General features: G+C 39.6%; 1 protein-coding gene across 1 annotated transcript in view; it reads right to left on the reverse strand.

The window, feature by feature from the left end:
* TENM1 (teneurin transmembrane protein 1) overlaps positions 1–16158 on the reverse strand; it is a gene marked incomplete at its 5' end in the record, with an annotated part of 137927 nt that overhangs the window by 117215 nt on the left and 4554 nt on the right. The window contains 4 exons of the mRNA XM_008939684.1: positions 87–188; positions 3577–3787; positions 5260–5459; positions 10599–10751. Coding sequence (XP_008937932.1) covers positions 87–188; positions 3577–3787; positions 5260–5459; positions 10599–10751 — 666 coding nt within the window. The remainder of the gene's footprint in view (positions 1–86; positions 189–3576; positions 3788–5259; positions 5460–10598; positions 10752–16158) is intronic.

Consider the following 16158-nt stretch of genomic DNA (forward strand, 5'->3'; position numbering starts at 1 on the left):
ATCACTATGATTCTTTGCAGGCCCAGCAGTCACACACCATAATCATGATCCCTGTCATGCACTGTGGTCAGTTAATACGAGATTACCTTTTGCACAGTCAGGACCAAGGAATCCTGGGAAACAGTGGCAGTGCCCCGAGATACATTCTCCATTCCCATTGCAATTAGTAGAGCAGTCATCCAGGATTTCTGTTTATTCAGAGAGTGATGCACAAAGAAAAACACAAATTGGTTGAATTTAAAATGAATGGCATCCTCACCTCACTCTGCAGGACACATCTCAACATACAAATAGGTGCAGAAGCAGTAAAAGGCCCATTTTCATTCATAGGAAGCATAAAACAAAATTCCTGTTCAAGCAGCTTACAAATATTACATTTTGTCTTGACAGCTTTGAGATAACAAGTGCATCATTTATATTACACCAAAAAGCTTTTAAAGTAAGTGTTCATGTAAAATTTACTACCATTAAAAGCACTGCAAGAACCAGAGTATTTGCTGAAAAATGTCCACCTTAAACACTTTCTCTCATTGCTGAAGGAATTTGTTTGAAACTTGTTTATAGAGTAAATTGCCTTCTATGGTGTTCATTTGAACCACGTGGATTGCACTTCTTGGAGGAGAGGGTAGGATTTCCACTTCTATACAACCAGCTGAAAAAACAACAGTCTTTTTGTACAGTGATGAAACTCAATTCAATAAAGGACTAAGAACCAGATTTGAGGAAAAAAAACCCCCACCTTCAATTCTGACCTTAAACTTGCCCGTGTTTTATCACACAGCTTTGGACAGTAAAACCACTTGACCTCACACATTTCAGGATGGGCTCATATCTCTACATGGATTAGCTGGTTTTAATTTACACATGTATTTCCAACAGGAATTCATTGGATTCACTGATTTATATGCGTTTTATGTAAAGAATATCAAGCAAATCCAAGGCTAAGATGGTCCCGTGCAGAGCAGGTCACTGTCAGGCCAGCACTGGGGTCTCTGCAGCCCCCACAGGTACTGTGCTGGATGGAAAATGGGCTACAGATCAGTAGGAATGGAGGCTGTTTTATGGGAATGTGCACTTATAATGTGGGGAATTACCTCTGGCTATAGGAAGATGGGAATCTTGACTCCTTTCCCACAAAATAACTGTTGGGGAAAAAGAAAAAACACCCAGATCCTTTTGAAGACTATGTGTCCATGGCGAGTGATTTGGGAGGAGGAACTTTTCTAAAGAAAGGGCATACCATTGGAATATTTAATCTAATCAAATCTGAAATACTTTTAAACTCAAACATAACTTGTGAAAAGATGGATTATAAGCACATCCTACAACCAATACGAATAACTGAAGTAAATTTATTTTGATCTTATTTATGGGCACTTGGGACAGATAAGGATTGGTTCCTCTTGAAAACTCCTACTGTTATTTAAAAACGTTTCTCTTGGGCTATCAGTTTGTTCCAAGAACTGGCATTTGATATGTATCTATTCATCAGATATCCACCACCTGAGCACGGATGTGTTTCAAAGTCAAAAAACCAGCTTGTTTTCAGAAGAAAGTTTTTTCATAAATAGGCTGCTTGTCATTATTTTTTACATTATCATTGTTCAATTCTTGTCTTGCTCTGTGTGTACACTTGCCTGTCTTCTCAGTTTTCCAGAATCACATGGTAAATGATCCCTACATTGATCTGAAATGAAGAATCAACGATTTGAAAAGTTACTTCCCCTTGATGCAAAGTCCAGTTTTATTCAGTCTATGAAAGTAGTCAAGGCATGGCAGATTTTGCATGCAGATTACTCCCTTCAAGGGAAGGTCTGATCAGAGCTTTAGCTAAAGTGTCAGGAAAATTGATTTTGTACGTAACTAACATTGAGCAACTTGAAATGCTACCTAACAGCTGCTCATGAGGAGGGCATGACCACTTCTCAGAGCCAACAGCAGCACACAGCAGAGGCATCCAAGCTCTTGCTCTATTCTGAGTGTTCTAGGCTGTGGTCCTAGTTGATCCCTTTCCTGGCAGACATCTCAAATATGACTCTGGCCTAATCTGGAGCAAGGAGTACAGCTCCAGGATTATTTTTTTTTGTGTAGAAACCCCCAAAGAAACAGCCAAGAACAATTATGCAGAGTATGAGAAGATACACAGGTTATTAACAGAGAAAAGCTAGCAGTATTTTCAAATGCATCAGCAGTAGATTCTGGTAGCATGAACCCTCTTCTTCCCCAAAATGTCTTCTCACAGCCATTGCTGAGATTAAGTATACGGATTCCTGACTGCACTGTGGCTCTCACTGCTCCCCTGTGTAAGAACCACTCTGTTTGGTAACTGGCCAGAGAAGGGATGGACAACATATTTTTCACCAAATGTAACAAGAACCAAATCACAGCATTAATTTCTCCCTTTTTATTTTGTTTAGGAGGGTATGCTGCTTAGCGACACAATATTGGTTAAGCCCTCCTGTATAAACACTGCTGTCTTACAGCAGACGTAAACAGGGGGGCAGGTATTTGGATCCTGATCCAGACTAGTTTGGCCATGTTTCATGTTCTTCACAGAGTATCTGTGAAGATGCTTCATAAACTGTGTGAATATTATTTTTTCACATAGCACTGAATAATGGCATTTTTTTCTTGCTTGTGAAAGATTCACTTTTCTGAGCAGAACAAATATAAATTTTACACCAAACCCAGTCCTTACAATTCTGTCTGAATTTCTAAATTATTTTCCTGCATGTCCTTCAAAATCTTGGTATTTGAATCATAATATCCTGCTCTGCAAGGTGTTTGCCATCAAGTAAAAATAGCATCCAATTGTCCTAAAGAGCAGATGGCATGTCCATTACTAGTAAAGACATCTTGCTAAACATATGGTAAAACAGGTTAACTAAAGGGCATAGTGGTTAAAGTCTTGCAGCAAGCCCAGACTGTCATAAATACAACACTTTACCTAAATTTAAATTCCAAAGAAACCCTACGTGAGAGCACCGCTCACTAATAACACAGAGTTGGAAACTTCTGTCCACCTCAATGTATTAAAAAGGTAGTAAAGATCTTACATGCCACCAGGACACTGTCTCTTGTACTTGCCTTCTGTATTCCAAACAAAATGGTGCTTTTGGATAACTTCATAAAACAACAGCAGACAACCATCGAACAGCAAACACAACCAAATCCACAAAATCTGCCTTTTAGATTTTCTAACTGACTAAAATACTGGAAATAAGAACCTAAAGCCTGGATAATTTTTGTAGTAGAGAGAGCAGCCATTATCTCTTTTACTTTGACCAAGATAACACCAGAAATTACTCAGGCGTTTAAGCTATTGTATAAAGTCTTAACACACATGAAAACTTCACACTTAATTAATTTGATAACATCCATCTTTAATACAGAAATGTTGCTCTTTGTCTAATATTGGCATAAACATGAAGTTGCTCCACTGAGGTTAATTAAACTAAGCTGAAATAAAACGTATTTAAGAGAATACTTACACAAAGCTGGAATCAATAATTTCTTCTCCAATACAGTTTTCCAATGTAACAATCAGAATAACAATTTTATTGTAATTGTTCTTACCAATTGCTGTAGTTAGTACAAAAACTTGCTCCACTTTCTTTCCATCATTATAGAATGCCATATGCCAAGCTCCTTGATCCATATACTCGATGAAACCAGTCTCTTGTAGTGAAGTTAAGATCAGATTCCTGGGAGCTTGCTGAGTCTCCTCTGAGTTTTTTGGTTCCTGCTTAATTAACTGTTTTCCATCCATCAGTTTTACAAAATCAAACTGAAATAATAATGAGCAACAATTAACCACCTAGCATGTTTTTTTATGAATCCACTCTGCATGTCTCATTCAAACAGGAATAAACAGTTGAAATGTTAAGAGGAATTGCCTTAAGTGTTGCCCAATGTGGCCAGCAGTTTCATAATCCAGTCTATTTAGCTTCAGTTTCCATATAAAATTTTTATGCTCGGTCAGAAAACTGGGGTCCAAACTTGCTATTTGCTACAGCAGGGCAAATTCAGACGTGTAGCACTAAATACAGGAGATTTACTTCAAAAACTACATCTCTTTAATGGGAATAATTTCAAATTTCATAAGCTGTAGTGCCTACATTATACAGTGATTCTCTTCGAACTCCAAGAACAGATCAAAGAACCTACTGTTCTATACCAGATGTTTAAATGTTTATCCCTAGTATCAATATTGTATATCAAAGCCAAAATGTACTTTTAATTTATATTAAAATTTATTTATAAAATGTTTCTCTTTTCTGTTATACGCAAATACTGATCTACTTTTCCCATGGAAGTTACCAATACCTAATCAAGTCGATGCTGACAACTCTAAGACCAGTTCACCTCAAAGCATCAGAGATGTAAACCTTTGTATGAGTCCCTGTTCAAGAAATGTGTATACTTCTCTTGGTTCTTTGAGGCATTCTGATTTTCAGTAAAGTTCAGCTCAACTGAAGACTCAGCTTCAGTTAAAATCAATGACAGACAAAAGTGCTTATTTCTAAGATGAAAATTCCAAGTAAATAGTTTTTGAGGTTAGACTAGATGACCTCCAGAGCTCCCTTCTAAACAACCTTTTCATGATTCTATATGTAAGTTTACCACACCCTGTGGAGTGTGATCCTGCTATAAGAAAGCTGAAAAATCTATAACCCATAGAAAAGATAGCTTCATATGCTAAATACATTAAGTCTAAAACCAACCAAACAAAAAAGAAAATAAAAGAAAAAAGAGTTGAATCTGGCCAGCAGTATCACATATTTTAGGACTTTGGTAGGTTTTCTCTGGCACGATCTGTAGGAGTAAACACTCAAAAAGAATCTTCATATTAGAAACCAGAAACAGGTTTTTTCCCCCCCCCCCCTCTAAACTCTTTACACTGACTATGCAATCTGTTTGTTTTGATGAAGCTGTAAAAAGATTCTGGCATTTTCAAATAATCTGGTAGTTCATCCCACTGCCTCTTCAAAAAAGATGCTGGAGCTACACAGCAGTACCGCGCGTCCAGCCTCCTGTCCAGTCACACCACAGAGGCCACAGCTGCTGACTTTTCTGGCACAACACTGTCCCTTCCTCTGAGAGAGAATGGTTTGAGGGTACAGCTAGGCATCAGTAAAAGAAAAAGGATAAACAGCTGCATTTTGGGGTTACAGCCAGTTTTAAAGTGGAGTGTGAACATTCGCATCCACTGCTGGTTGAAGACGTAAGCGTGACAAGATCAGTATTACTTCTAATTACCTGAGTGTGAGTAGGTGGAATGTTTCTTCTGCCATAAATTCCCAGCAGAGAATCCTTCGCCAGGGAAATGTTAAATTTCAGGTACATGGGATGATGTATGGTGATCTGAAAGCGCCAGAATAAACCAGGGGGGATCGTCTGCATAACTTGTGCTCCAATCTCAACTTCTCCTGTGTCTATGGCCCGGCCCTTCTGAAACACTAATTTTTTCAGAAACAAAACAATCAGTTGTGCATTCATGGTGGGTGAAGATAATAGGTCATGAGGTATAAGCATGCCTTAGATATACTGGAATACATGGAAAACAATCTCTAAACAGAGGGAGTTTCATTGAAGCCATTGCATTTTTATTCAACTAGCTGAAAATCACAAATAAGCTCACATGCAGTATTTACAACAGGCGTCACAGAGCATTTTTGCCCTGGAGATCTTGGAACACTCCACTGAATATAAAAAGACAGAAGTGCTGCAGTGTAAACCACGGTCTGTACCTATCAGTGATGCAAACAAAACCCATTCCACCGAGCAGGCACAGAGATAAGGCAGTGGGAAATCTTCCTCTGGCTCCTATTTCAGCCTGCTGCCAAACGGGCGTTTCATAAGCTACACAAATGGACACCAGTGAGGACAGAAAATCCATCAAACCTGGTAGGTTGGAGCCCATCTCCAAAGCCTAGATTCTATTAATCAGCATTCCTAATGATTTTATTGTGGCAGTGATATTCTAGTCCTGGAGAAATAAAGAACATCTGTTTTGGCTTGGTATTTCCGTGTGCAAGCGTGACAGGGGCATGAGGACAGGGACAGGCAATCTAAAGAGAACACTGCCAGAGTTTTGTAATGCCTGACAATAAATTTGCAGACATCTACAGGATGTAACTTCACACATGGGTACAAGGGAGCTGAAACAGAAAGGGAAATGGAATGCATAAAGAAGACATTGCCAAACTAAATTGGAGCTGGCTTGCTTTGCTGGCTCGTATCTCCACCTTTGTGTATTTGTAATGCCTGCCTGTGATCAGCATCGTGACATGCTGCAAACCACAGACCCAGTCCTGCTAACATCTGAGCTAATGCCATTGTAAGTTTTGCAAAACTCTGACTCACATTTCCATACTTTCAACTAGAAACAAAGCAGGACAGCATGTGGCACGGGAGGAAGAGCCAAATGAAGAAGCCTGAATTCAGCAGCCATATCCTTTTATGTTTTGTTTCATGCCAGCACCACAGTGAAGGAGGAGGAGGAGCAGAGTACCTGGAGCCTCGCCTTTAACAACAATGCGTACAAATATCTAAAGCAACACAATGCCTATGAAATTTTATCAATTGCCATTGGAAATGAGAACAGCAGTAGCAGGGCTCGGGCCAGTGTTTTCCTGAACACATTAATAACAAAGATCCTCAGTGGGATCTTACATGGGCTTTAACCAGCGTAGGAAGTACTTAGCATTCTTAATGAATAGAGATTTAATTTACAAGGCAGGAGGAATTCTCAGGGTACTGGATCTTCCAGCTTTACGGCTGCTTTGTGTCACCAGACCTACAGCAAGGACTTATAACACCTTAGCACATAAAAGCATTTATTTTTAAAGCACAGAACTTGTAATCTAATACTCTAAAAATACACCTCTTACTTAGATGGTGAATTTAAATATTTCCAGATTGCTGCTTTAACAATGTTCATGGTGAGACTACTTCTGTCCAAGTTGCAGAGAATTAAACCTTCTATGTTGGGCAACAGAAGTGGAGCCTTTCCCACCCCAATCTATGCAAGATCCTACTTGGCTAATGGAAATTTAAAAGCCTTTTCCCTTATTACCAGTACTCCAGAGATATTAAGTCTTAATGACTCTTTTCAAGCAATTTCCTTGGGTTAAGTAAAACAATAAGGAACTTTTTGGTGATATTGACCTGTCGTAATTAACGTGATTCAATTACAAGATGGTAGAGCACTAAGTAAAAAGTCAAGGATACAGTATCATTTTTGAAGTTAATGGTGTTATTGGTCCCTGTTCAAGGTCCTTTAAAATGCACTAACTGCTTCTTAGTTTGTTGCAGTGAGAAGGTGTGTTTCTTCATTGAAAATAAAAAGCATTATGTCTTTAGTTAGGAAGTATTTTCACTAACTGACGTTACGAAATTATGCTGAACACCTCATTAGTGTTGCCAAGCTCAAAACAATGTATTTCAAGAGTTTTTCCATATTTGGCTGAAAATACCTTTGCTTTATTAATAGTTTTATGTAATTTAGTTGTTGTTGGTTTTTTTTTTTTGGTTTGTTTTTTAAGATGTATTTAGATTTACTTTTCTCTCATCACCCAGGAAAGTGAACGCTGCTTTTCACAATGGATAACATAAAAAAAGTAGATATAATCTGCCACTTACTGAAAGCATGCAGTCATGGCACCTCTACCTTTCAAACAGTATTTTTTCAGACAGCCACAGAACACGAAAAGGCCGCTGTAAAGAGCCAGGTATGAAATGCACATTTTCATATTTATTGTCACTGTATCTTCTTCATAGAAAAGGAATTTAGCTTTGTTTTTACGCTTACTTGAACTGAGCAGGTATTTGGCTGTAGTAAAAAAGCATCTGAAGATACACTGTTCACAGACTATCCTTGTATACTTGCTTACTCTTTCTTGAAAAAGTCCAAAATAAGCTTTTAAAATTACATTGTGGCAATACAAGTTCTACTGTAATTCTAAAAATATCTTTGTCACACCAACATTTTTGTTAGGACAAATTATCATTTAATTATCTATATTCAATTCCTTGTACAGCTCCCAATCTTGCCAAGTGATATTAATTCCTCCCTATTCTTTCTAAGCACACTTTCCTTGCAAGTCTCAAACAGAAGGCAGACTCCTAATCACAGGTTTTTCTTGTCTTCAAGAAAGTAAAACTCCGAACAGCATGGTGCCAATTATCTTCACAAGAAAGTACCCTTATGCTGATTATTACTGATCCTGAAACGATCAATCTCCTTGTACTCCCCTGGTAAATACCCACGTCAATTGGATGTCTGAGTTTTTAATCACATCACTACATATTAAAATGTTAACTCGTAGCCGTGGGTCAGTGTGTTATGAAGTGACTTAGTCAAGAAATCTGACTTGCTGCTTTGTAAACTTGATTTTCATTAAAAGATTAGTTAAAATATATGCTTTCAAAGTCTGGAAAAGCACTCTCTGGTGCTGCATTGAGTTTAGAAAATGGGAGGTCACGACATCTGACAGTAGTTACTTATCCCTGTGAAATCACATCAGAGGCAAAGTATCAGCTTTCTGTGATATCTTGCTGTAGTGGAAGGAGTTGCCTTGTTTCCAAATACTCCTTCCCAGCACATCTACATGGAGAATTTATGAGCACTAAGAATAAAATGACTGATATCTATTAAGGGAGATGAAAAGCAATAAAAGCAGCAAAAATTAGCCACAGCCATATTAGGCATGTTCTAATACCTGGCACTAACTCCACATGAATTTTCTTGAGTTTTCTCAAGTGTATACTCCTTGTTAGCACACACTCTGGATCACAGGTTACTCCCAAAAGGTGAAAGGGGACAAGTTCTGAAACTTTTCAAGCTCTGAAACTGCTGGATAAGCCCTCGGTGAAGTGGCTCTATCCCAGCCCCTCCTGCTCTAGTGTTGTGGGGGAATTGTGTAGCTACACAAGACATGGGGATTGCCTGGGGCAAGGCAGGTAGCTTGTTTTTTTACCTGCTACATTGAGTCACTACTGGCTCACATATTCTTTTCTCCTTTTTAAGATTTTGATGCTTTTCCTGCACAAGCCCTTTTTGGAATGCTTCGGAAGAGCTTTTATTAAATCTGCAATATGTTGACAAAATGATTTAAAGTGGTTGAGAAGAACTATTGGAGATGTTTTTCATGGTGCATCAGGACATAAATAAAAAAAAGTGTATAAAACATTTACTGCAACTCACTACCTATCCATTCTAAGGGACGAAATAAGGGATAACAACTTCATTGCCTCCTTACATATGTTTCTGTTGCCCATTTATCTAATATGGTCTCTATCCCATTGCGCCGCATTGATTTGTAAGACTATTCATGTGAGATGTAATCTTCCTTCTGGAGGGACTGGTAGAACAACGCCCCACCTTGTCTCATATTTACAGCTGTAAGATCTTACATGGCATACACAAAATCAGATCACTGCTCTGCTTTAAAGTTTGAAAGCTCTGGAAATCTCCGGTCACTGCAGAGTCATCAGTACAATTTTACCTTCCTTTTAACAGCTGTAAAGTCTAGGGTACATATTCTACTTCCATTCATCTTTTCTCTCATCTAATCTGATTTATTCACTTTTTCTGAGTATTATAAAAAGCAATGGGAAGGCCACCTGCTGCTTACAGTCAGAAAGCATCATCATGGTGGTCAAGGGGAAGCATGGGCCAAGAGACTGTAACTGATATTGGAGTAGGTGATCTAACAACATTAAATGACAAGACTTGAGAGAAAGGAACTGTACATCCCAGAGACAGTCCTGCTCTCCGTGTCACATTCCTGCCTGCGCTGCCCACTCCTTTTTTTATCCCAGCTCTGGCACTTCTCTGCCCCTTCAAACGAGCTGGTTCAGCCACTTCCATGGCAGAAGACTGCTGGCATTTTTTTAATGAATCCATTTTCTGCTGCCACAGTGAACTGACGTGTCGGTCGTGCCCGAGACAGTCCCTGCAGTGGGCACGGGGACGCGGGGAGCCACACAAGGAGGGAGCAGGGGCAGAGCAGGACTGTGCCCCTGGCAGCAGGGAGCTGCCAGACCAGCTCAGGCACTTTGTGAAACCTCAGTAGATTCCTGGGAGCTGATTCACTCAGGCTGGCTAAGCCAGGATGTGACAGCAGGCTGTATTTTAGCTTACGCCTTCAAGAAGGGGATGCCTTTAAAAGCATTGCAGTGCTCTGCACAGCCTGACCTGCCAGTGCAGGGGGTGTCACTCTGCCCAGGACTGACTCTGGCCTGCAAGACAGGCACAGCATCAAACTCTCTGCACGAATGGCATTGAGGTGAATACGGTCTCACCTCTCCTGTCTTAAGAAGGCAGAAGCCAAACGCTCTAATCTCTCTGACAAAGGAAGGGCAATTATTTTGGCATTGAACATTACCTTCCTAATGGCTTGGGTCGGCCAGTAATTTCAGTGAGAGTTCTGCCAAAGGGACCAGTCTGGTTACAGGCTTTTCATACCTCTTTTAAAATTACACTAGAGAGGATAGAACCTGAACTCAAAATAGACAGACTGCAGCAAATACAGAAACCAAACAAGTAGTATTGTTTAAACCTCTGTATTGTCTGTCTTCTCTTTCACACATACCTTTTTTTTCTGTTTTATCAGAAACCTTTCCTCCGATTGGTGAGTAAGTGGTGTCCATGGATTCTGTTCCTTTATTTCCTTTGCTGACTCCATTTTCATACAGCTGCCCTTCCACAGGCTGTAGTTGCCAAGTTAAACCAAACAAGTGTACTGCTGCAAAAAAATGAAGACCAGTTAATTGATGTCTAAGCTACAGCACCTTCAGTCAGACTAAGAAAGAATTCTATGACCCAGTTTCTGCAAAGTCAAGTATTACTTTGTTCTGCTAGTGATAATTCAGAATTTCGAGAGGTCTAATGAGCAATTTACTATTTTACCTTAAAATTCAATGCTTAATTAGTTTCCATACTTTCTTTTGGAGCTCAGCCAGGTCAGGGTGATGAATTTCTACAGCAATTAATGGAAATACTTGCAATTAAAAGCATAACAGTTGAATGAATTTAATATTGTATGACAGATTCTAATGCAACATCAGTGTTGTCCCTCAGCTTTCAACTGTCAAAGAGCTCAGAGTTTGTTGATTAAAGCTTTGACATCAAGTAGAACTTCTCACCTTTCCAATGCAATTCTAAGTGAAACCGTGCCCATTGTTTTCCCAAACATTTCCATTCAGGTTAAACATTAATAAAGATACTAACTCTGCAGATTTACTCTAGAATTACTCTGAAGATAAAAAACTAGCTCTACATCTGAAATAGATGCAATTATCTACAAGACATATTAACAGAAATATAGTTGTTATTTATGTATGCACAGGGAAATGTGCTAAGTGTATCCTTTTATCTAGTTCTAAACTGTGCTGGTTACCATATGTGGGGGCTGCCTGCTCCACCTTGTCTGCACAGCCACACACTTTTTCTGCTTTCCTTTCTGTTGCTTCTGATCTGAGGCACTGAAGGATGGCAGAAGGACAGCAACGGAGGATCTCATTTTAAGCATAATATGATAACACTGCAGTCATTCTAGACAATTACCTAGGTGATACTGAGCAGGGCAAACTCTTCTAAGGAAGAGGTTGCCTTAACATTGAAGTAACTCAGCATGGAGGAGTGATGATCCAGTACACTTTATACTGAAGATACCCCCACAGATGAACTGAAATTGTCACATAAAGAGCAAAACCCAAGCAGCAGGCTCTCCAGCCACACGCAGCAATTTACACTGAGTAGGATCTGCCCACAGTGGGAGCCTAAGAGGCAATATTTGCACTTCCTGAACCCAGAATCACAGAGTGGTTTGGGCTGGAAGGGACCTTAAAGATCGTCTAGTTCCAGCTCCTCCACCATGGGCAGGGACACCTCCCACCTCGAGAGGAGAGAGACAAATTTACTGAATGCTGAAGCCACTGCTTCACCATCAGATCTGGAGACACACCACTAGACAATAAATTCCCACTCCCTAGAAGAGACACTAGAAGCTTACTCTGGTGTTAGTGGTTTGCCTCATGTGCTCTGCACTTGAACTCATCAAGGGACCATGCTAGTAATTTGAAAAGGGTCTTGCGGTCAGGTCATGCAGCCCTAAGCTCTGATTTTTGATTTTATTAATCCAAGACAGATTACTTCTAGGTACAGAAGGTAGAATGAAACTCATCAAGCCTTGACATCTCCAGAGCCGGCAGCTCTTGCTCCTGGCTTGAGCTTCTGAACATTATTATTATTTAAAGAGTTAATAACAATAAAAATGAACAAAGTTCAATGGGACTGATAACTAAGGAATGTATATTTCAGTTGTACTAATGCAAATAATTATATCAGCACTTGAAACAGATCAACTCTAGAAGCAAAACGTAACTGCAGACATCACTAAGCTTTTAGGAGTTACAGAATCACCAGCAAAATCCAGCTGCTCTCTTGTGCTGTTTCCATTGTTGCTGTTATTCACTGGCTAAAACATTGTTTGCCCATACTGCAGTACTTCTAGTCCATGGGAGGTGACTCAGGATACTGGTAAGATCAGCTTCCCATTAAGCAGTGTGCAAGACTGAGTGTTGGAACAGCAAAGCACAAAGCACCTGGCTATGAAAATTGGGCTGCTGGAATTAAACTGAATGACTTCTATCACTGCACAACCCTGGTCATCTTGCAATCTTAAAATCAATCTGATTTGCATTACATTAGGTAGAGCTCCTGAGAAATTACCTTCAGATCCAGGCACCACTCTGGTAATAACCAGACCACATACACCAGTAAAGCCATTAATTCTTAGAGATACCTGTTCCAGAAGTTAACTGCAGGGAATAACAAATGTTTATTTAGCAGACACAGAGTCTTACCTAGCCTCTTCTGTGATACTTTACTTTTACCTGGGGTATACATAATTCCTACAAAGCTTGTTTCTTACAACACCTGTACATCATGTTTTAAATATACAGCTACTTCACCAAATAAGATGAAACAAAACTTTCAAATCTCTCTCTCTCAAATCTCTTTAGAAATAAATAGGCATGTACTGAATTTCATTAAAAAAGCTCAAAAGAACTTCTAAGTCATTCTCTCTTTGATTTTTTTCTAGTGGATTTTTGGCTTTTGCTTTTCCTCGTTTACACAGAGGCACAGAAAAAGCTGTGGAATTCAACAGTGGGCCACAATGTCATTTCCCAGAGCATAAATCCATTTGTAAGATTCTCAGCTGTATTTCCCATGTGCAGTGCCCAGGTATAAAACCCTATTGCACAGACCAAGTAAAGGCTGACAACTTCCCTCTGTCCAGTTTAGGACCGGGCTGGGTAAAAAGGAGAGAGGCTCATTTTCTGATGAAGATCTCCACCCTTTCCTCAAAGTTCAGAGCTTTCCAGGCTGATGTTTACAGACATGGACTGCAGTACTTTTGAGGGCTGGCTGCTGGCTAATGGTACCAAACCCCACCACTGTGACTAAAGGTGCATTATTGGAGGCAGTTCAAATTCCCACAGAACACAAAATACAGCCTTTGAGCTCTGATGACTACACTGGTATTACAGAAAAAGCAACAGCTACTTTGGCTCTGCCTACGTGGCATTCCAGAAAAATTCTGCCACCAGCTAGCCTCTATTTTGCAGCACCTGAAGTACCTCAGTAACTAGTAGGGTACATGAGGTCACTGGTCAACCTGGCATTCTTCAACTTCCAACTTGGTATCTCTCCTTCCTTGGTTCTTCCGTCTACTGAAAAGCTCATCTGAAAGGAGAGTCTTTCTTGGCTTGCTTGAATCTTCACCTTTTTTTTTAAATTTTTTATTTTTTTTACAGCATACATTAAGGATGTTACTGGAGATGCTAAATTTGGAGGACTCTGTAGCCAATGGAGCTACAGAGACTGGAAGATGCCACAGGACTGTGGTGAAACTAAACTTCTTTCTCAGTCCCCCTGCCCTTGGCAGGCTGCACAGTGGAATGCTCAGGGTAACTTTCCACGACCTCTCTCTCAAATACAGAAGATTCTACACATTGTACAGAGCCTTTCTTGGCTAATTTATTACGCTTCTTAGGTAAAAAATAATTATTAGGTATAAAACAGACCTCTTGCAGAAAACAATAAATTATTAAAGGCCTCTATCTTCCACCTTTCCCATAAATTTCCTTCATGGAACAAAGAGATGAAAAACTCGTGTGCCTTTGTGCTGCCTACGGGATTTTCTCTACCCAGAGGCAGCTTTTTGGTTGCTTCACATTCCTACTGTAAGTGAAACCATCCAGGTCCTGTTTGGAACCAACGCTGGGGTCTTTACCTCTGATGGTCAGACTGCTTATTTTGTTCAGCATTTAAATAATACAAAATGATGCTTCCAGATGAACTAACTCTGTCCCCACAATTCTACAGCATATTGGAGTAAACATTCACAAACCTGTAAGCATTTTTTTTCAGAACTCTTTGTAAACTGGATTAACCTGCCATCTGCTATGAAGCCAATGATCTAATTTAATTTATTCTTATCTACCTTCTGTGTAAGCACAGCTTGTCAACTCCTGTGCTACACGTTTGGCAGAATATGAATAAGAGGCTTGGCTCTAGTGCAAAAGAGACTCTCAGTAGTGAAGAGATGTCAAAAAAGTCCTGTGCAGTAAGTACTTATCAACCTGCAAGGCAAACTTCAGAGGACAAAAATCCGACAAATGGGAAGTCTCTCTAAATTGCTGACCTCCACTAAAGGCTTTTGTTTAGCTTTCTCTGCTGTTTCCAGTTATTTTACAAAATCTCAGTAGAACATCCTCCTGAAGCCTACGTTTTAGAAGAGCTCTAACAAAATGTATATCAGCAGCTGACTATTCTTTCTGCACCTGCTCTGACCAATTGCCAGAAAATGATTTCTTTTCTGTAACTGCTAGCAGGTTCTGCTTATAAAACTGTATTTCATTGTGGCATGAAGCCACGGGTGCATCAGTCCCTCTGTTCCAGTAAAGGTGAAGCAACATGAAAATAACCTGAAGACAAATAAGAGTCAGAATCAAAGTCCTCCCTGATCCTGACCTACAGAAGGAGTGTTCTTTTGCAAGCTCATTTTGTAAATAAAAAGCTATGTCATTCTGCTCTAACCTAATTTGAAAATTTGAGATTATTAATGTTTGATTCAGTCTTAGGATTTTTTTTTTTGTTGTAAAATTCGTATTGAAGGACTATGCTATTTTGGACCATGTAAGACTTTTTATGAAATAAGGATTTTTTCCATTTATTTTCTATAGCTATCTTAATTCTCAAGCTGCCTTCTCTTTATACCTAATTTATTTTTACACTGAGAACAGAAACATCCCCTCCTCTCCTTCAGCCCTCCTACTGGTATGATGACCAGCCCCGTTTCAGTTTTCATTACTGAGTCACATGTTAGACTTAGGAACAAAGAAAACCTAATTTTTGACAACAGTGCAACATGGCCAAGCTTTCTCCTTAGTGTACTTAAAGATTTGTGACAGCATTGAGCTCATCAGTATGACTGAGGCTCAGAGAAGAGCAGACACCATGCTTTCCAGCTGTGAAACCCTGCTGTACCTGTCTCAGAGCTACCCCATTGAGGAGTTCATCAACACTGCAGGACTGCACATCTGTACCACAGGTTTTACCTAGGCCTGAAACATTTAGCAGTGTTTACTGCATCACTATATTCTTCAGTGTCAAATCACTGTGTTTTCCTCTCTAGCCTTCTCTACATAATTTCTAGTTCCAAGAGTTAAGGATTTCTATTTTTTCCTACTTTGTGTACTATAAAGCTATGCAACCAACGTTATAAATCTATGCACTGAGAGATATACGCCTGTAAAATTTGGCCTGGCCTTTCCCAGTGTTGAAACCATCACTCCTCTACCTTGTAGACAGTGTGAGAAATGACAGGTCACAATGGCAGGCAGCAGAGAGGTTTTCATTTCCTCACCCTCCACAGGAATATAATTTAAGACCCAACACCATCCCCAGTGCACACTCATAAATAGTGATAATATCATGAAGGATAGGGACAACTCCATATTCATACTTGGGAATTCATTTGTATATAAAATAGTAATTTTGTAGGCAGGGATGGTTAAATCTAAGAACATGGGATGCAATTTTCAGAGGCACTGAGCATTTGCATCTCCTGCTGCACTCACTAG

Source organism: Merops nubicus, unplaced genomic scaffold (assembly GCF_000691845.1).
Source record: "Merops nubicus isolate BGI_N331 unplaced genomic scaffold, ASM69184v1 scaffold21864, whole genome shotgun sequence".
Taxonomy (NCBI): Eukaryota; Metazoa; Chordata; class Aves; order Coraciiformes; family Meropidae; genus Merops; species Merops nubicus.